The sequence below is a fragment of the Psittacula echo genome (assembly GCF_963264785.1).
Source record: "Psittacula echo genome assembly, chromosome: 1".
Taxonomy (NCBI): Eukaryota; Metazoa; Chordata; class Aves; order Psittaciformes; family Psittacidae; genus Psittacula; species Psittacula echo.
Window position 1 is genome coordinate 60,724,855 of NC_137735.1, and position 21,423 is coordinate 60,746,277.

Consider the following 21,423-nt stretch of genomic DNA (forward strand, 5'->3'; position numbering starts at 1 on the left):
TATCCCCTAACCACTTTTAAACTGTTGTCCATTTGTCTGTCTGGAAAAAAGGACAGAGAGAATAAATAATTCAATTTCAGAGTTTCATGGAAGTGAGCAGCCTGGCAGTGGATACAGACCCTACTACCTTGACCCTACTAGCTTCTCCAGTGAAGGAAAGAATCCAAATTAGAAATCAGTCTCCATTATTTCCTTTGCCCGTGAAACAAACAAGGTATCTTTTCAGAATGGTAAAGTTCAACTAGCAACTCCCCCAAGGGCTCCTCAGAAATTTCTTCAGATTATTTCCTATTTCCACACAGGGACAGAGAAGTTTTCTGATTTTTAGGGTCTTTTTACACTGGATACATGTAAGGAAAAAATTTCTGATGTCACTGAAGCTGCAGGAGATGAGTTTTAAGATGCTTTCTTACTTTCCTTTCCTCCTGCTGAAGCGACAGACTGCATGTGCCATGCCAACAATCTCATTGTCACATAACCTCCTAGTGAAGAAATAAATTATTTATTACAGCTTTCTATTTGAAAAGGAGTCAATTAGTTAACTGGCCATTAATTAATATTCAGTAAAGACCTACATGAAGTGAGGCACTGTTCTGAACAGCACAGCTCTTGAAACAAAGAGCATGCTTTTAAACCAAGTATGTCAGTATTCAAGCCAGTACCTTGCTTCACTAAACATCTATTTTAATACATAAGCAGTTACATTTGCTAGCAAGACATCCTGTTGACACCTGTTCAGTCCTGCTCCACTTTGGCATGACAGCCTTGTGTGTTCTGCAGGGTTTGAGTGCTCAGATTTATTCAAGCAATTATAATACAATGTATTTCAGGGCATAAGGCAAAAGCTTTGTTTCCCAGAACAAGGTCTGAGAATGCACCCCATTAAGGACCTCGGAAACAAAGTTACCCTGGAGACCACCTCTGAGGAACAGTGACAATTCTCCACAGATAGGATGATCTTCTGGATTTGGCATCTTAAGGGAGGGCCAAGTGTTGGGTTCTCTGTTCCTTGTTTGGGAAGTGGGAAGAGAATGAAGGTGAGGGAGGGAAAAAGAAAGTCAATTATAATGCAAGTTATTTAAGGATCTTTATAATGAGAAGAGTCCTTCACTCCCTCCACTATACAATAGGATCATTTTACTGGTATGAAATACACAGCTTTCACAGTTCATTTTCTTTGCATGATTTTCTCCTAAACTTTGCTTAGAACTCTATAATCTAATAAAGGCAAAACTTGATTAACCTCTCTGCTCAAGAACTGAGAAACTTGTAGTCTCTGCATACACGGTCTTAATTTTGCACAGCTTAAGTGATCAGAGATTAAGTGATCACAGATTAAGCGATCAGGCTGCCCGGGGGGGTTGTGGAGTCTCCTCTGGAGACATTCAAAACCCACCTGGACACATTCCTGTGTAACCTCATCTAGGTGTTCCTGCTCCGGCAGGGGGATTGGACTAGATGATCTTTTGAGGTCCCTTCCAATCTCTAGTATACTGTGATACTGTGATCAAGTCTGGCACCTCCTCTCTTTGCCTGCGGAGGAAAGGTGGGTCACCCCAGAAAAAGCATTTCAGACAAAGAGCCCAACCAGGAGAAAAGAACACACACGCGAAGCCATGGAATTTGCAACTCATCTGAGGCATCACAGGAAAGTTGACTCAAAAGACTTTTTTTTTTTCTCAATGTTGTCAAAGCTACATATTCAGCTTTATAAACAAAGGTTCCCCCAGCCTTCCCCAGAAAAATACCTTTGCTGTAACTCTTCCAAGAGCTCTAACTAGCATTACTATTACTTCCCGGCTCTAACTAGCTCTTTACCCACAGCTTTAATTACCATTTCTATTACTTTCCAGCTAATGTATCTGGCTACTAAATATCTCATATATGTATTTGGCTTCACACATAATCCTGTAGCAGTTTAAGCATTATTGTATAAACATCAATTAATATATTTATAAAAACTGAAGAACACATTCAGCAGCTGTGCATTTACCATCTCCATAAGATGTTCAGATTGCTATATCCTAGTGTAAACCATTTAAAAAGAAAAATCACATACTGAGGTGAAATGCACTAAAATGGTCTCAGCACCTAAACTGGTTGTGAGTCTAACTCTCACAGAGGTTTGTATCTCACAGCTCTCATTGACTTCAAAGTTTACCCTTTTTAGTGCATTGCATTTTTCATGAGTGCTAGACAGATTGATCCTGTCTCCTTGTATCCACTTTTTTGTGCCCTAAGCTTGCCCTTCTTTAAGCTTCTCACTGTAATAGCTTTCTAGGGTGATACTGGATACACCAGCTCTTCTCAAAAGTTATTCTTGACTGCATTTTGCCAACTGGCCAGCGAGGGGTAATGAATGTCGGCACTCCCCCAAAAGCTGGAGAATTTACATCTGTCAAATATATACTATCCAAAAAGAAAGAGGCTCTATTTGTGCAATGAGTAAGGCCATGAGAAACAGGGTTGTCACCAGATGTTCCACAGCTGCATAGTTTCAAGATGTGAGTCTAATCAGTGCAGACCCTAAATAATTAAGTTACTATGCTGTGCAAGAACTGCTGGCTGGTTAGAGGAGAAAGACTACAATTCAACACCCTAGTCAGAGAAAGGCAGATATTATATAGTTAAAGAGGGGACAGCCAGAATTACCAGGGCAAAGAGTGCACAGGACAAAACACAAATCCACATCAAGACAGGCATCAAAATAGAACAGTCTCTCCTTCTGGAGTATGCTAGGAAGTTTTTGTCACCAGTGCTACAAGTCACAGCATATAGCAAATAGTCTAAACCATTTGGGTTTCTACTAAACAGGATTCCCATCCCCATTTTTAATTCAGTTCCCCAAGAACACTAAACAGAACATACAGGTTCATCCATTTTGTGCCTCATCTCTTCCATTTTACTGTTTTACACCCCTAAAGGGTCTCCTGTGAATTCAGGTACCCACTGTGAAATAAGGATTGCAGGTGTCAGGATGTGCTTGCCAGTGCCTCATGGTGGCTGCTCTGTGCCCAGGTAATTAGAAATGCTAAGGACTCACGCAAATACCTTCTCAAATAAGAGCCCATCAGCTCCCAGAATATGCCTACAGACCTGTTTCGTCACACCAAACATTAAGGTAAGCAAGTACTTTTACTTTTTATTGGCTGTCTGATATTGTAACACATGACTTCCAAGCACTTTCATCAGCAGGGCTTTGAGATGCTAAGGTGTCTGATGATGATACTGATTCATTACATATTTGGCAACTGACCAAGAGGCTTTTTTTTTTTTTTCCCCAATTAAATTAAGGAAAACAACTAAATATTATTAGATTTCTTAATCCTCAGAATTTCCCCAGAGTAATATCTAACAGTAAGATTTTTAATTTTTGTGCAATAAGATTATGAACTGTGATGCCAAGGCAAATTTCAAGCCACATCAATGAAACGAAAGCATGTTAAAAGCTCCTTGCTTCATTCCAAGTTTTAGATAGACCAGCTCCCTATAGGTTTAAATATACAGTGTAAAAATACATTTAAAGCACACACACATATGCATACATACATATAAATATACACAAAAATAAACTCAGTGACCTGCATTTTCTTACAACTATTACAAGTAGGCATCTTCCTTAAAACATGCTACAAACTACAGACAAATAGAAGTGAGCAGTGATGCTAGCAAAATACTGGTTTAAGTGATAAATAGAACTTAGCCATGAATCTGTCTTGAAAAGGGGAGCCGTGCCTCCACTGGAGGAATAAAGGGGATTCCTGCTTACAGTAACACCTGTCAGCACCAGTACTGAATGCTCTCTTCCAGCCAAGGAGCAGACATGTTAGGGGAAGGGAGATAATGTATTTTGAGACATACATGGCAAGCAGCAGCTGGTTACTACTAGCCCCTGGCTTTGTGAAGTACCACCATGGTGCTCCCTGCCTGCAGAGACACTGCCATGCAGGTTAATTGATCCGCAGCTTGAACTGCGAAGGAGCTAAACTCCCAGCCCCACTCCAATTCAACACAACTAGCACAGCTAGTTTAACTACCTTGCTTATAAACTGACATGCACGTTTCCCCCTTCATCCCTCTAGACTGAGAAGTATTACACAAGACTGACATACAAAAGCAAGTTTTGTTTTTTGTCGTCTGCTCTTTTGATACTAAATCAACCCTTAATGCAGCCTCCAGCATTTCAGTAACAGAAATAAAACAATGCAAATTAAAAACTGGAGACAGATCTTCAGCAACAAGAGCTGCAGACAGGAAAAAGAAAAAAATAGCCTTCATTTAAATCAGCAGTGTTGACGACTGCTAATTGTTCATAGAGAAGCTTGAAGGAGAACAGTGTCTCAAGAGAATAAGGGAAAAAGGACCGAGCACAACCCTGCAGGTCTTGGGGCAGGGGAACAGCCCCGAGTCAACTCACTGCAGGCACTAAAATTTGAGAAAAGATTATACAAAGATGAGCCCAGGGTACAATCACTTCCACATTACAGTCCAGCTTTCCCCAAAATAACCCCTCTGGGCTGAGCAGTCCAGATTCAAAGTGCATTTATACGGAAACACTGACTTGCCATGGGATTTGGATCAGATCCTAAAAACTCAGTATTAAAATGCAATTTATGTACGGGTCTATGTTCTGGAGATTTAAGAACAACCGACAATTTGACTGAGCTTCTAAAATCCATCAGGTATCTCAGTTTCTACAGATTACAGCATAGGAGGGAGTCATGATACACAAATTGCATTTTTCTAGCCTCTTCCTCTGCCAACTGTAATGTACAGACTGTCTGGGGAGGATCTTTAGCATCCATGAATCCTACATGAAACTCACACCTCAAGATGTGTAACAAGACACTCAAACCTAACAGGCACTGCAGAAAACAGCCCAACACAACAAAGCATAAGTAAATATATAAAAATAGATGATGCTATAATTATGATTCCTTGAGTTTAAAGTGTGCATTCAATACTGCAAACTAACTAAACATCCACAAGTCCAGACCTACACTCTGTGACAAGCAGATTGCAGCATCTGTGTGGTGTTGGCTAAAAATCCATTGAGCATCCCACAGCTTGGAGCAGATTCATGAGAGAACAAAGATGGTCCTGCCGGGCACTGGGAGGGATATTCAGGGTAGGGCTGCCCAGCATCGAACAATCTCCTAGAATCGGGGAAATTCAAAATAGGAAAAAGCTTCTGAACTCTTTGACATGCTCTTAATTTCTTCCTTTCCCTGAGCATCTTTCCCAGATGAGTTGCCTATTGAGCAGCAGGAAATCTCTTCCAAATTCAAATAAAACCGCACTACCAAACAACATGACTAAGTGAAGAAATAGTGATCACTAAAGGAACCAAGTGAACAACAGTGAATACGCCATGTGGTAATAAACATCAGATGGCTCTAGGATTCATTTAAAATGACTGTGGAGTTCATAAAATGGATGTTAGAGATTTCTTCTAGGGTATCAGCAACTTCATTTACAATAAAGAATTTCTGCTTTCTGTTCTTGCAGGGCAAAGGGTGCTCTTCCTAACAGAGGAAGACAGCAGATTTGCCTGAATCTTGTGGAAACAGGTTAGCAGCGACCTGGAGGAGGTGGTGTGAGATTGAAGGTGGCGTTAATTCACTCCTTCACTCCCACCCGTTTGTCATTTTAACTAAAAGTATTTCAACATGCCCAAATTAAATGGATGAGAGAATGAGAGAACCCTCAGAAGTAGTTTGGGTTCCATCCCCCCCCCAACTCCAATGGTTTAATCTTAGCTAAACTTATTAAGAAACAGGAGTGACATCCTATTTGTGGGCATTTTCACTTCCAGAAAAGAAATACAGTAGCTGCATGGGAAGAATGGGCACATACAGCTTTTGTGCTTTGGAAACCTGGCCATGGCTCCCCATCTGCATTGCAGGAAAGGGCAGCTCTGCTCTAACAGTACACAGCTACTTTGCCTGTGAAGCTGTCTTCAGGTTCTGCACTGCTCCAAGGATTGGCAAAAAGATGCACAGCCTCATTTATCAAACCCCATTACACAGCCCAGAACAGAAGGTTCTCTCCAACCCCTGGTAGCTGTCTGTCAACTTCACCCCATAAAAGCTTTATCTAGATGCTTAGCATTACAAAGTGTTAGATGAGGTTAGTAATCAGCCAAATAGAGCTTCATTTTCCCATTCAGGTAATAACACAATACGTGAAAACAAACAGGGAATGAGTAAGCAATCATCTCCCCTTTTCACTGGGATGAGAAAAGGGAAGCTGCTCACTTCCACTTCTCCTCTGAACTGCACCAGAATCATTCGACCTCAGCTTACTCCACCACCAGTCCTTTTGGAGTATCCTGCATGCCCAAGAAGACAAGGTACAAGCCATCTTCTCACATGCAGAGATAGCTGCAGATGTGAAAATATTCCTGGCGCTCTGTGGTAGCTCTGGATATTGGCTAAGGGACACCTGTACCCATATTAGTCAGCTTTGTCCTACTACATTTTCAAGTCCTTGTTGCTTGGTATTAACTCCAAAAGGATGTATTAAAAAATTATTTTGATGTGTTTATTTGGAAAGTCAAGCAGGGTTGTTTTCCATTTGTTTGCTTGTTTGTTTGTTGTTTTTTTTTTTTTAAATCTACGTCTAAAGCCAAACTATAGTAATTGTTTCACAGACACTTACTGCTTATATGGAAAATTATCATGTTTTTTCCTTGGGTGGCTATAATATTCCTAAACCCCAGGCATCCACCAAAAGTGAAATAGCCCTGGCCCCATCAATATAGTGATCAGCTAGAAGCTGGTAAGTGCATGAGTAAAACTTACTTAGATAGTAAGTACCTTGGAAAAGCCCACTTTTAATAACTGTTACTTATTTGTTCTGTACTTGGCTATAACAAGGACTAGTTGGGGGATAGGACCAGCTAACTGTGTTTGTTAGCCAGTGACTACTGCAGGAGAGACACACCAGGATTGGTTTGGATAAATAAACTCGACATCATCCTCAATCCCAAGAGGAAGAGACAGCCAAGCAGTGCCCCAGCAATCCTGTCATGTCAATGAACAATGTTCAAGCACATGGCTGCTCTTCATACATGTCTTTAAAAACAAACCACTGGGAAGAAGAGTCTATCCTGTAAACCTTTAAGCAACTTTAAGGGGATAAGCTTTGCCTTTTGTCTTCACCGAAAGAGTATTAGAGGTTTGTATAAAGACAAAGAAATACTGAGAAAGATTTAAGGCATTCATGACCCTTTCGTTATTCCTCTCCAGTACCACCTAGGCCACTTTCCAGATTAGCTTATTTTTCCCAACATGCCAGCAGAGCAGGTATACTAGCTTGGTTCCTCTGGTGCTCTTTCACACTGCGACAGACAACCTGTCTTCTCTATTTACTCAGCACTCGCTAGGACTGAAAACAAACACACCGGCTGCAAAAAGAGTGCTTGACATGCGCATCTGTATAACCTGACCTGGAAAAATATTAGATGTCTCAAAAGACTGCTTGGGAGCTAAGGTTTCCAGATCAAATCAATACTAGGTCAGGAACAAATAAACCTAGTCATTTTACTTAGCAAGTGCTTGGTAGCTGATATGAAATGAATAGTTAGAGCTAGGTCAGCTTATCAGACAGCATGTCTGCACTACAATACCCATTCATTACCTAGGGTTAATAACTGCACAAATGTAAGTTCTTTGTATTCAGCAAAACTCCTTATCTCACATGGCTATTTATCCCTCTTCGTGACAAGATTTGAGTTGTACTTTTAATTTTCAATTCTGTTTTTCAAAAAAGTAACTTTTCTTAAAGAAGTTCACTAACAAAAACATTTTTAGAACCACAATAAAATATAATGGGAATTAAATTATGGGTAATAATTCACACTTAGCTGCAGAGAAGCCAATTTGGCCTTCATCTTTGTGCCTGAATGTACTGGGCGTGAATTACTACACTGTAATTCACATGCTGTCAGGTCTCATGAATTAATTAATGACACCAAAGAAAGAAAAATTAAAAGAAAAAAAAACAAAAAAGAATAAAAAAAAAGAATCAGAGCATACAGAGCTGGTCAGAGAACATAAACTGCCTTTTCAGGAAACTGGTTACAAATGAAACAAGCATCGAGGGTTATAAGCCTGCAGGGTAACACAACTCCCCATTCCTATTGCTGTGAGAGCAAGCATATTTTCTACTGCTGTAGCTCAGAAAAAAATCCACATACCTGCCACTGTATGTCGTATGTGTTAAGAAGCCTACAGGAAAGAATAACTTCCATGCAATTATTTGGACCCTAATCACCTTCTAGCTGCCTTCTATAGTTCAAATCTTATAGCTCCAGCTTCATTTCAACTAGAGCTATGCTCCGAGCGAAGGGTTCCATGTTCCAAGGAAAGCGTGCTTTGGTGCAAATGGCAAATGAAAACAGTAGATGATCTTGTTTCCCTTCATAATGCAGGAAGGTGCTATGAGTAGATACACTAGCCAAACACTGAAAGAAAAAAAAAATAAACCCAAACCAACAACAGAAAAGCAACAACATTACCAGAAAATCTCCTTAAACATCTCCTTCCTTAATTAGTGTGAAATTTAGACATTCAAGAAGTGGGTCCGCACACAGACTTCTGCACTGCTTAATGGCTTAAGTGAGAATTTAATGGTGTATAGAGTCTTTGCAAGGTTGAATTTCACCCTCTATCAGCTTATAGATTGGTCAGTCATCAGATGGGGAACTTAATACTCCTGATTTTAGTACATTGCTAGTAATGAAAGCACTGTCGTATATACACAGTACAGCCACCCCCTTTTATCACGGAAAAGCCTTCCTCACTCAGTAGTTCCACTACAGAAAAGGTGGCACAGCTGCAGGTAACACAAATTGCCAAGAATAGCAAATATTATAAATATTTCAAGGATGATTACTCTTATAAAACAATGAATTTAGGCAGAAGCCTGAAGTCAGCTTGCCTATTTCACAACTAATAAAACATGTCTCTTGTATTTCATTGTGACTTTTAAAGAGTATTGTAGTAAAAGACAATCATCCACCATTCACTAGCTAACATAACACTTGTACAGGTATAAAAGAAACACAGAATGTATTTTAAGCAGTGACAGTATTTCCACGGTATTAAAATAGTAGTGAGGCAAATGTTCAGCTCACATTAAGCAGCACTCTGTCATTGAGGACCAGCTTGCTCACATCATATATTCCCCTCTGTAAAGATAATGCTGCTTGCTTTAACAGAATCATTGTCACCAGGCAACTACCAGCACTGTTCAGTAATAAATATTTCCACTGTTCCCACAGAAACTGGCTAAGCACCTGGAGCTGCTAATGTCTAGAGAGATCAGCTTGACCTTCGAGCACTACCTTTTAACAAAGACTCAGCCCTCCCTCACCACAGTTGTCTCCCACAAATATCAGGAAGATGGTGCAGAAGAGTGAGAAAAGGACAGCAGACAAGGCTCTCTTCCTTGCAGCTGCAATGACTTGAAAGGACTTCAAATTCCATTTTCTACTCTGCAAATGATAAAGTAGTTCAGCCTCATCTTGAACTAATTCTCATACAGAGAGACAAGATGGCATCTGTCCCTAAATGCAGGAAGGTCACTTCACAGATATGCTGCATAAATTATTGGAGTCAACTTGGGTTTTGGAAGTTCTGATTTAGGCCAGCAGCAGCTGTAGCCCTGATAGTTTGGTGTTGTCAAGCGTCAGCAGGAGGCCTCAAGCTTCATAATAATATCAGGCTCCAGGACTTGTCAGGTGTTGTCTGAACTCAACCTACTGTAGCTTAAACTTAGCTCTGTGTTCAAAGTTATTTAAGAAACCTTTACTGCACCTGCAACTTCTCTAGGATCTTTCATCTAGCCTGTACTATCTGAAATAACAAACCTACTCTAATGTCACATACCTACTGTTCGTCCTGTTCAGCCAGGTTTTAGTTCTGTTTCCTACCTTGTTCTGGTTTCACTCTTGCTTAGCTTTGGGGATGTGGTTGTAGCCCAAAAAAATCACATTGTATATCCAGAAAAAGATTAAGAAACCTAAGTAATCATAGCAATGACAAACTAACCCCATAGATCGTCAGGAGGGTGCAGTCTGCAATCAATTATCAGATACAGGGATAAAATAGATAGAAAATAATGCCAAGCAGAAACAACACCAAGGAGGAACCAATCTCCGCAACTGACATGACACTTTGCCCAAGTGGGAACCAGGATGATGAGAGCTCACTCTCACAACACAACTGCAGGCTGAGAGCTTAGGATCAGATAAAACAGACAGATCACTGTGTCTGTTGATTTTATTGCATTTGTAATGATCTCCAACAGAAACTGGCCAATTTGGATTATTGCTCTGAGTAGTAAGTGGTTGTCCATTTTTGGATTAGACTGTTAAAGCATTAGAGTAACAACAACAAAATAATTCTTCGCTGCCTATCATGAAATTATGCACACAATGGAATATTTAAAAAATAATTTTAAAACAAAAAGTGATAAACCAATCTGATAGGATGATAAAGATCTTTGCATACAACAGGGTTTGAGCTGTCTTCCAAGCTTAAAATTGGTTACTTGGAGACATGCAAAACCTCACCCCACTGTGATCACTATGGTATCCTTCCTACGCTCCTCTTAACAGCATGTATTTTTGAAGCCTTTTATTCCTATTATTATTTTTGTCCAGCAGTCTGTGAGCTTTAAATCTCAACTCTCAGACACATATGAGCATGACAGTAATGTGACAGACAGAGCAGGTGTATGTCTCTCCAGGCTCACAAACTGAGCTACTGCCTGTCATGTCAGTCTCATTTCGGGTGAACTTTGACAGTATTCGTTTGTGGGTAAAGAGAAATCTGCTTTGTTTGGGGTCAAGGGGAGGAAGGCTGAGGAAGATGAGAACAGCTGCTCATTCCAGAAAATGCCTCTGGGAAATCCAGCCATTACGGGCAAAGAGGATCAGTTTTCTCAGGTGTACATGGGGGAACCCAAGCCAAGGAACACTTTCCTTCAGACGCTTTGGGAAAAACTTCCAAACACGAGCAAAAAGGAGGTAGCGGTGCAAAAACCCTGTCCGTAGCACAGCCCTTGCAAAGGATGCCAAAATCTTTGGTTTTGTTCCTGTTGATGTTTTGGTTGTGGGTTTTGGTTTTTTAATTCCCTGGTATTGTTGCCTTCTATCGTGACTAACCTGATCTCCTTCTATGACAAGGTGACCCACCTGGCTGATGAGGGAAAGGTTGTAGACACTATCTATCTGGATTTTAATGAAGCATTTGACACTGTCTCCCACAGCATTCTCCCAGATAAACTGGCTGCTCATGGTCTAGATAGTGTTAAAAACTGGCTGGATGGCCAAGCCCAAAGAGTGGTGGTAAATGATGTCACATGTAGTTGGTGACCGGTCACTAGTGGTGTCCTTCGGGGCTTGGTGTTAGGGCCAGTTTTGTTTACTATCTTTCTTGATGATCTGGATGAAAGGATCAAGAGCACCCTCAGCAAATTCACAGACAACACCAAGGTGGGTGAGAGTATTGAACTGATGGTGAATAGGAAGGCTCTGCTGAGGGATCTGGACAGGCTGGATCGATGGGCTGTGGTCAGTAGTATGAGGTTCAACAAGGCAAAGTACTGGGTCCTGCACTTGGGCCACAACAACCCCATGCAACATTACAGGCTTGAGGAAGAATGGCTGGAAAGCTGCTCAGCGGAAAAGGACCTCAGGGTGCTGCTTGACAGAGCTGAACACTAGCCATCTTGTGCCCAGGCAGCCAAGAAGGCCAATGGCATCCCGGCCCACATCATAAATAGCATGACCAGCAGGGCAAGGGCAGTGATTATCCCCCTGTACTGCACTGATGAGGCTGCACCTCGACTCCTGTGTTCACTTCTGGGCCCCTCACTACAAGAGAGACATTCTGTTGCTGGAGCAGGTCCAGAGTAGGACGATGAAGCTGGTGAAGGGTCTGGAGCACATTTCTGATGAGGAGCAGCTGAGGGAACTGGGGTTGTTTAGTCTGGATAAGGGATCTTATAATTTTCTACAACTACCTGAAAGGAAGATTGAGAGAGTAGCTGGTCTCTTTTCCCAAATAAGTGATAGGACAAAAGGCAAGGGCCTCAAGCTGCACCAGGGAAAGTTTAGATTGGATATTAGGAAAAAATCATTCACTGAAAGGGTGATTAGGAATTGGATCAGGCTTCCCAGGAAAGCAGTAGAGTCACAGTCACTGGAAGTGTTCAAAAAACATGTACATGACTCCTTTAGTGACCTGGTTTAGTGGTGGATTCAGCAGCTCTGGGACAAAGGTTGGACTTGATGATCTTAGAGGTCTTTTCCAACCAAGTTGATGGTATGATTCTATGATTAATTCTAAAATTCTGTACAATAGGTTTACACTTTTCCAGCAGATAGATTTACAGGCTTTGTCAGAACTTAGAAGAAGGGATAGCTTTCTGAGGGCTTCCCCACTGGTTCAAGTTGTATTTTCTATGCAAGCTGTAAGCTATTTTCCATTTAATTGAAGTGCAACAGTAAAGAAACAATCCACTACTCAAATCTGCTATTACCTCAAGTATTTTCACATGGTTTCAGGGTTTTTTGTGAGCTATGATTCAGACCAGTCCAAGCAAAACCAGAGAGTACAGTGCTTGTGCATCTGGAACACAGCAGATTAACATCATCACCGAGAAACTGCAAGGATTTGTGACTTTTTCCCCTTTCATTATTTCTACAGCTTATCAACAAGATGACATTGTACCAGGGCAGTATCCTGAAAGATTACTTTTCATCTTGAAGATCAGTCTTTGACTCCATACCTGTCATCGCAACCTAAGACACCAAATATACTCCAAGAAATGAGATAGCAAAAAAAAAAAACCCCAAACCAAACAAAACAAAAACCACACACAACAAAACAACAAGAAAACCTACCTAAACAAAACAAAAACAAAAAAAAAACCAAACAAACAAAAAAAAACACAAAAAAAAAAACACAGCAAATTTATGAAATCACTGGCCTAAAAATCTGTCTCTAATGTAGCTACCACTACAGATGAGGAGACTGTGTCAAGAAACTCGAAAAGGGAATAAGACGCAGTAATGTCAGTCTGTACAAGTAGATTGCATCAACTCTGGCAATCACTACAGCGAAGGAGGATTATTAGAAGAGGAAAACAAAAATAGGACTTAACTGGACTATTTTTATACGCAAGGTGAGGATCCAGCATGTGTTTAAACACACGTATACTGTCTTCAGAATAGCAGGAACCTCTGCATTGATACCAGCTTAGCATTCACTTTATGTAATCTTCTGTGGGACTTGCAGGAAGAGGGGCAGCAAGGAAGAGCATCTGAAAGCCATCAGATATTCAGTCTCTGATTTCAAAGCCTTGGAAGCCCCATTAGACTATTTATTCTGACCTTTGATTCAATTCTGATTTTTATGCACATGTCCTTCAGTCTCCATGGGAGATTGGATGGGTTTAACTGTCCTGTGGTAGCTGGTAGCAACCATACTCATCAAACATCACACAGCTAAATTGCAGTCTTTTCCCTTCATTTAGTATCAAGAACATATCACCCTCAAACAAGAAGATACATGCTCAGTACCTACTTCCCCCCAGAAAGGCAACAGGCCAAAATTTTGAGATAATAGCTGCATCTTGGACAATCTTGAAATCAAAACAGGGAGAATCAAACCAAGTCTTTTGGCTCTGACGAAAGGCCCTTACTCTCCACCGTCCAAAGGTGATCTTCTACCGCACTATCATTAGCAATTTACAGGGATCAGATAACACACGCATTGGTTACGTGGCTGGTGGTCAGATTTACCCCTACTTACTGCTACAACCTCCACAACAGCTACCTTGTACATTTACTTTGCAGAAGAACATACAGGGTAGAAATATTTCCAGGCACCTAGTTTCTGCAGCTCTGGTGTTTGCTCATCTGTAGCACAATATAGCTCCTAGGATACTTGTGACATTTTCATTTACTGCAACTATCAGGCAGGATTTTCCAGCTACAGTAGCATTGCGAAATTAGAACTGCCAGAGGCATAGTTAAATTGTTAATTGCTTTAACTGTTAATATTGTTTAATTATAAGGATTTACAAAACATTTGCCATCATTCTTTCCTGAAGAAGAATGGAGAGCACCTTTCGTAATAGCTTTTTCATTCCACCCCAATTGTTTGGCTCAGTTTAAATATTAATTCTAATTTTCAAGTTGCCAAGGAGTTTTACTTGAAGAATGATAGCACAGATAACCTTTGTGCCCAAAGGTGTTAAATGATACAAGCAGACAGTTTGTACTCTATAGATACATTCAACTAATTATATGTATCTAATTTTTTAACGTCCTCCTTTGCTGTAAAATATTGCTTTAGTATGTCTTAGAAGATACACAGTGCATGTAAGGCAGAAAAAGTCTGATGAATATTTTAAAAGCAAGAGCCCACAGCCTATGTAGAAGGAGTCATGTTATTTACAAACATGCCCCCACTGACCTGTAATTAAAAGAAGATCCTTGGTGAAGCTCACTTTCCATTTAAGCATCAGAAAAATCAGGCAGCTGGATTTTCCAAAGCTATGCTCTGAACATTGAGTAACCATTACTGTACATAGGATAGGATCTGCTGAACCCTTCATCACTTATGAAACCTGACAACTTATTTCTGGGGCCTACATTTCCCATATAAAAATCCCACCACCCCAGGCCTCAAAATCTTACTCCAAAGAATTAAACATGTCAAATTTCATTTAACACTTTCGTGGCTACTAAGATCACCATTTTTTATATTTTTTTTCTTTTTCTCCTAGAGCTCTGGACTGGGTTTGAGTGGCAAGGTTTTGTTATTGGCAGGGAGGAAGAGAGGGTGCTACAGGGGAGGCTTCTGTGAGAAGCTGCTGGAAGCTTCCCCTATGTCTGATAGAGTCGATGCCATTGGTTTCAAGACGGACTGGCTGCTGGCCAAGGCCAAGCCCATCAGCAATGGTGGTAGAGCCTCTGGGATAATGTATTTAAGAAGGTTAGTTTCTGAAATACATCCTAGCTGCAGCCTAGCAGTGCAGCATGGTGCTACATCTAATGACTCTGCATGCTGAGCAGTTACCCAGTGTGCCAGGCTAAGGCAACTCTACTGGTTTTGGTTCTTCTTAGCTCAAGGTCATTGAGATTATGGGAGCCTCCGTCTTTTAGTAGGGCATGAAAAAATCCATTGCAATGCTTGAAATCAGAGTCTAATGTGATAGTAAGATCCTACTCTGGAACCGTGGCTAAAGGGCGATATGCAGCCCCTTACTGAACTGTATTCACAAAAGGGAAATCCATTTCCATGTAGAGGCCAGGAGAGACAATCTCAATGACACACAGCCAACAGAACAGGTCTGAGCATGAGGAAGAAAGTCTGCCTTAACATAGCGGCTACACTTGGTAACACAAATCTTTGTGTATGACCAGTCCGTTGTTTCAGGATGTAACTGATTATAATGTAGCCTGGGAATTCAAAGACCTGGTATAGAAGCAGGGAAAGAAATCAACATCCTAGAAAAAAGCTATACCATTAGATAAAAGAGACAGGAAAAATCATTACTATTTTTTATACTGTCTTCCCTTCCCAGAGGCAAATTTACATCATTTCTCACTCACCATGGGCTAACGGTGTTAAGAGCATTGTGAAGAACAGCAGCTGTGATGACCACATGACTGTGAAGGAGGGTTTGAAAGTATCCCAGCAAACGAGGGTTCAAATAAAACAAGGTGAATGTCCTCCTGCACCTGGTTCTAAGACTTCAACTGTTGGCCTTCAATTCACATCCAAAAAGGAACAAAAAAAAAAAAATCCTCCAAAGATTAAAAACTCCCACAGCCAGTATCCAGAATCTGAGACCTACAAAAAAGAAAGGAAAAAAAATGCGGTTAGTAAAACAATATGATACTGGTTTTCAATCAAGTATTGCTGCATTTCTTTGCTGCCAACAGCTGTAAAGGCAAACATGTCTTCCTCCCCCGTACCATCCCTACAGATGTAGGCATATTCCTACCTATAAGAGGGATTAAAACTTGTCACTGTGCAGAGAGATGTTTGCGCATCACTGAAGTTCTCCCTCTCTCAAAACAGGGCTTAAAACAGCAGAACAATGATGCACACAGGTTGAGAGTCCCCAGGCTCAAAAGCTGATTAGTAAAACCAAGTCCGTATGTACTGCATCATATGCAATCATGAGACTTCTAAAAGAGGCTGCAACTCTCCTGAAATTATTTGTGTGTCTATAAATCACAAGCCAAAGTAAATTCCAGAGCTGAAATAAGTTTAACTGGTGCCTAAGCTTTGTGCTGATCTCAAAGACAAGTAAGTTTCCACCCCAGCCACTTTGTATAAAGAGAGAGGGGTGGCAGTGTAAAGAGTAAATGCAAGCTCCTGAAAAAGCACACTTGTCATCACACTGGTAAATGAACAGACTGCCAACAAAACAGGTTGTTTTTTCCACTTGGTCTAGGCCATAACTGTGAGCACCTACAGGAAGCAAAGTACTTTAGGGGAAAATTTGACTTGTGGCAGAGCTGCACTCTGTGGCCTGCCTCCTCCTTCCCCTCAAACAGAACCCTTTTTCCAATGTAAGTACACATATCCACGCCAATACAACAATCCCACTTTAACCTCCAGCACAGCCGGTAATGCAGGTGGACACACAAGCCAAAAACTATCTGTGCGAACATCTATTACATATCCTGAATGACTTGAGCAGAAGTTAAGCCAGTGCTTCCACAGAGTGGCTGGGCACTACTGCACATTTCGACTAAGACCTTTCATTCCCTTTATGCATTTCTTTCATGTCTCTGTTGTTGAGGCTAACACTGAGATACCAGGCAGTGGAATTAGTGATGTGGCTTAGGAGTATGTCTGCCAATGATATGCCTAAAAGCCTCTCATTTTTTTTGAGTCCAGTATGGCTTTTAATCACAGAGTCTGGACCAGTTTTTGAACCCAGTGGAGCCCAAAAGTCACCCTTATCCTATAGCTACTTTCTATGGTGACTGTCTGTTATTCACTCAGCCACTCCTAGTCAATTTCCTCAGTTACTCATTGTGGAATTAAAAATAATGGTGTTGTCCATCCCACACACTGATAGAAAAGCACAAGGAAATCTGAATCCATGCTTGAATAGAAACATTCACTCATTATTCGGAGAAAGTATACCAGCTTCCCACCATTTTAATCTCTCAAGAAGGGGCTAGATGGCCACAGTGACTCAAACTTGGCAGGAAAAAAAACAACTATACAGAATTAAACCATGGCATCAGTTTGAGACTTGGCTCCCTACTGGCTTTGAAATGATGATGAAATATGAGGAATTGAAAAGTACTTTGCATATCTGTTTTGAACTCCCTAGACTCTGCAGCCTTCACAGCACTGGTCTAATTAAAAATCTCTCCAAAAATCTCTGATCAACAGAAGTTATTTTTCTCTGAGTAAAGAAGCTGGTTTTGCCAACTTTCGTTCTTACCCAAAACCCAGCTTGAGCCAAAAAGTTATATGAAAAAACTGCTGCATGCCATTGTGATGCGGGTGCATTTCCGAAACTCTGGAATGACAAAGTGGTCTTTGTCTTACCTCCTGTCTTTGCAGATCAGCTAAATCAAACCCAACACTGTTCAGAACCAAAGTCTATAAGGAAGCTTCATTTTTTTTCAATAAATATATCTGTTTGCATTGCCAAGATTTTATTCTCCCACTCTCCTCCCCAGTCTATCCCGGCAATTTGTTCATTCCAGAGGTTTTTCTCAGCTCTGTAACGGGAGTAACTAAAGAGCCCAAGGTCAATATACAGTCAAGTGGCTTCTTTATAGACATCCTAGAAAGTAAAACTTTGAGCTGGGACTAATCAGAATGGTCACTGATAATATTTAAAGCCTGTTTTCCAAGGGGAACAAGATTCATTAATATTTTAAATTATACATTCTAAACAGCAATTAATTTTTTTTTAGGCTACAAGTACACATCAAAGTATACCACTGGCCATTATTTATGCATGTTTTTTCTACAACATTGCCTGTAAAGTTTTAAAAGTGAGAAGCTTTTTGTTCTACAAAAACACGTACAGAGATAGGGGAAACCCATCCAAGTTCAGGTACACTGCCCTGAAGCAGGAGCTCAGCCAGGCAGTGAAGCAGGAGAGGTTTGTTTTCTGATTCTTATTTGTTTAAAGTGAATCAAGTTCTCAATAACCTAAACCTGTTTGAAAGAGATAACATTATGGTGCAATAAAAAGGTTTTTGGGTGTAAACTGAAGAAGTCAGAAATTAATTATACCATCTATCTCAGAGAAGGGATAATTGTCAACAAAATATTTACATAGTGGCCTTTAAAAATATTTTTATCTGTCTGTGTATCCCTACATGATAGGATTCAATGATTTTTATTTTTTTATTTTTTCCCCTATCATCTCATGGGCTGCAGCTGAAGGAGCAAAAGAATTTACCTGCCCTCTACAAAGTCCAAATACTAATTGTGGGAACTAAGGTCTTGTAACCACCAGAATCATAATTAAACAAACATTTTATCCTACTGGAAAGGGCATTATCCAGTCACAACGCTTCTGTGCAAAACAGAGACAATAAGAGTAGCTCCGCATTATGCACCATTTATTCTGGCTGTACATCTGGCCCAGTACTCCCAGCCCTATGTTCCTTCCTGACAGAGTAGAAAAAGCCAGCGATACAGCCTGTCAGGTTGTGCCTGCACACCCTGTCTGGCACAACCTTGCTCTTAAGCCTGCTCCTACAAAGACTTCAACCACCTAGGCTTAAGCTCATGCACAAATCTTAACAGCTCCACAATGTGTGTGGAGAAATGCCAAAGTTGTTTAAGAACATGGGGCGCTACTATATTAACCAAACGCTTTGTAATGCTAGAAAATTCTGGGTGGCTTCGCATTTCATGTAATCAAATAATCACAGCGTGTTTATGAACTGTGTATCTTTAGCGGAACAGCTAGATAGGACACAAATGGAGCAACCTTTTTCCTTAACGGTCACATCACCCCTCTCAAGCAGCGCTATAAGATGCAGAAAGGGGCCTGCAAAACAAAAGTCATTTAATCTTTGGGCTACCTCCACATAAAGTACAGCTAAAGAGAAAAACTAGAGCACGTATTTGTGAACTGTTCTGTGCAGAGTGCTACATTTTTTGATGCAAGAAGGAAATACACCACCACAGTGAAAAATCTAAGGCCTACACTTGACCTAAGGGATTTGGACTCCGACCAGAAAGACAATGCAACCTGCACTGATTTAAAAGAAAGTTCTTCTTTACTGACCTTTCTGCCCAGAAAGCTGCCCTGACACCCTCATGATCTGATCTGCTGCCAAGTATCACCCAAACTCCATTTGCAGTGGTGGCAGTACTCAAAAATCAAGCTCAAAGTAGTACCGACAGAATAGGAGGAAGCCAAAGGAAACTAAAGCCTTGTGGTGAAGAGATTAGCAGTGAAGTATTCATCAAGGCATTGTGCATAAAACAGCATTTTAGATACACTGACAAACTCAACATCTACCCAAGCCTGTTCTTCAGCAGTTGGTGTCAAGAAGCACAAAGAGCATTTTCTGAGCTTATCTGTTGACAGTCTACAGGGAGGGTGAAAAAGAAAACCAGTTCATCTGGTGAGTGAACAGATAGGCTGAATTGAAAGTAGAATTTAGAGCAGCACAAGGCAAACCTGACAGAATCTGTTTAATTACTGTCTTCCTGCAAACATGAGCATTTGCACCCGCACAAAGCTGGACATTACCATTTTCACATGGCAAAAGCTATCTGCCTTCTTCAGGTATCTAGCATTTTCTAGAAAGTTAGGGCATAGCCACAGGAAGGGGAAGAATGCTTTACAAGGGGGCTCATTAGAAAAACCAGATGGAAATTCCTTGTTTTTCTTTTCTAGTTTTAGTTGCAGCAGTTTTCTACCTAGTCCTGGAAACGCCCATAGTAAAACTAGCTTAAACAAATAATTGATGCAAGGATTACTTTGTATTTAACAAAAAACTTATCTCCTCCTTTGGCAGAAATTGCTTACTAAGTAGAACATAAGTATGATGTTTCTAACAAACACTGATTAAATCCACTATTTACAAGGGAAAAGTTCGGAAGTAATTAAACCCCTTGAAGCTGATGGCTCAAGCTGGAACCATGGATGTAATTCCCCATTCTCAGCATCTGCTACTTGAGACGATTTATTCCAGACAACGCTTTCAGAATTTCTCTAAGAGGGGGAAGATAAATAACCCCAGAAAGGAAAAAGTTAACATGAAATCTTTGCAAATGTAAATTAACTGCAATTTAATGTTAGAAAATTTCTTTAATGTTAGAAAATTTCTTTAAAAGAATGATTTGTATTGCTACTCCCATCATGGATGGCTAAACAAAATAATTGGTGCAATACACTTGGTCATGAGTTGTCTGCAAAATATTTTTTTGTTTGTTTTTGGTTTGGTTTTCCCAACATTATTAAAGAAAAGCTTTGCCTCTTCCACCTCCACCCTATTTCAAATCCTTTCCCTGTTAGGTATTCAGCATGTGGTTCCACGGTCACTTTGCAGTGGCACACACAGTGCAGCAACACAACCTGCCATGTAAAAGGTCATGCAGACATTACTGACAGTATAACACAGGGGGAGCAGGGCAGGAGCAGGCTGCACTCCTGGCATTTCAAGAGAACCACATGCACTTTCACTCCTAGCCCAACACTGAAGTTACCGCTACAAGGACATGGTTATTTATGGGCAGATTTTTCCATGAGCATATTTATGAAGAACATGGTTCTGAGACAAACTGATTTGTCTGTAAATTTTTTACCTGTGCCTGCATTTAGCCCAGGAGAAGGTTCATTCTATACTGCAAATGCTTATAAAGTCAGAGTTCTAACAGAGTTCAGGAAAACAGGCTTTTCAATTCTCAGTATATCAAGCGGTGGGCATGGCTTTTGACTCTTCATTTCAAGTTTGCTAGATGTGGTATACTGGGAGAAACCCAGAGAGCATTCTTAAGGTGTGTGGACTCACCAACTTGTGGTTCAACCTCCTCTCATCTATGTCCAATTTCTGTACCACAGACCCTGCTCCCATCCTCTGCTGGGGCTGTGAACTCAGAAGGAAATTCTTCAACCCTCTCACCCCATATGCACAAAACTACAAAGTATTTCTAAGTCCCTATTTCCAAACAAGGTTCAAAATGAGCACTTGCACCTCTGCCCCAACTGTGCATTCCTGTGTATTAACATTCATTTCACCCATATTGTTTGATAATATAAGACCATTCTGCCCTTTTCTCCTCCTTTATATCTTATGTAGCACTCTGAAAAGTAATTTTAGAAACCTTAAAAGCAAGCAACAACAGCAGCAATAAGTTTTCGTTCACCCTAGATTCTTAGGTATCACTGCAGTGC

The 21,423-nt window shown here is 40.6% G+C and overlaps 1 protein-coding gene across 16 annotated transcripts in view; it reads right to left on the reverse strand.

Annotated features, from left to right (window-relative positions):
• ADGRL3 (adhesion G protein-coupled receptor L3) overlaps positions 1-16,279 on the reverse strand; it is a gene marked incomplete at its 3' end in the record, with an annotated part of 327,501 nt that extends 311,222 nt beyond the window's left edge. For all 16 annotated transcript variants that reach the window (XM_080613903.1, XM_080613905.1, XM_080613916.1 and 13 more), the window contains exon 1: positions 15,635-16,279. In XM_080613903.1, coding sequence (XP_080470029.1) covers positions 15,635-15,689 — 55 coding nt within the window. In that variant the 5' untranslated portion in view covers positions 15,690-16,279. The remainder of the gene's footprint in view (positions 1-15,634) is intronic.
• Between the last annotated feature and the right edge of the window lie 5,144 nt (positions 16,280-21,423).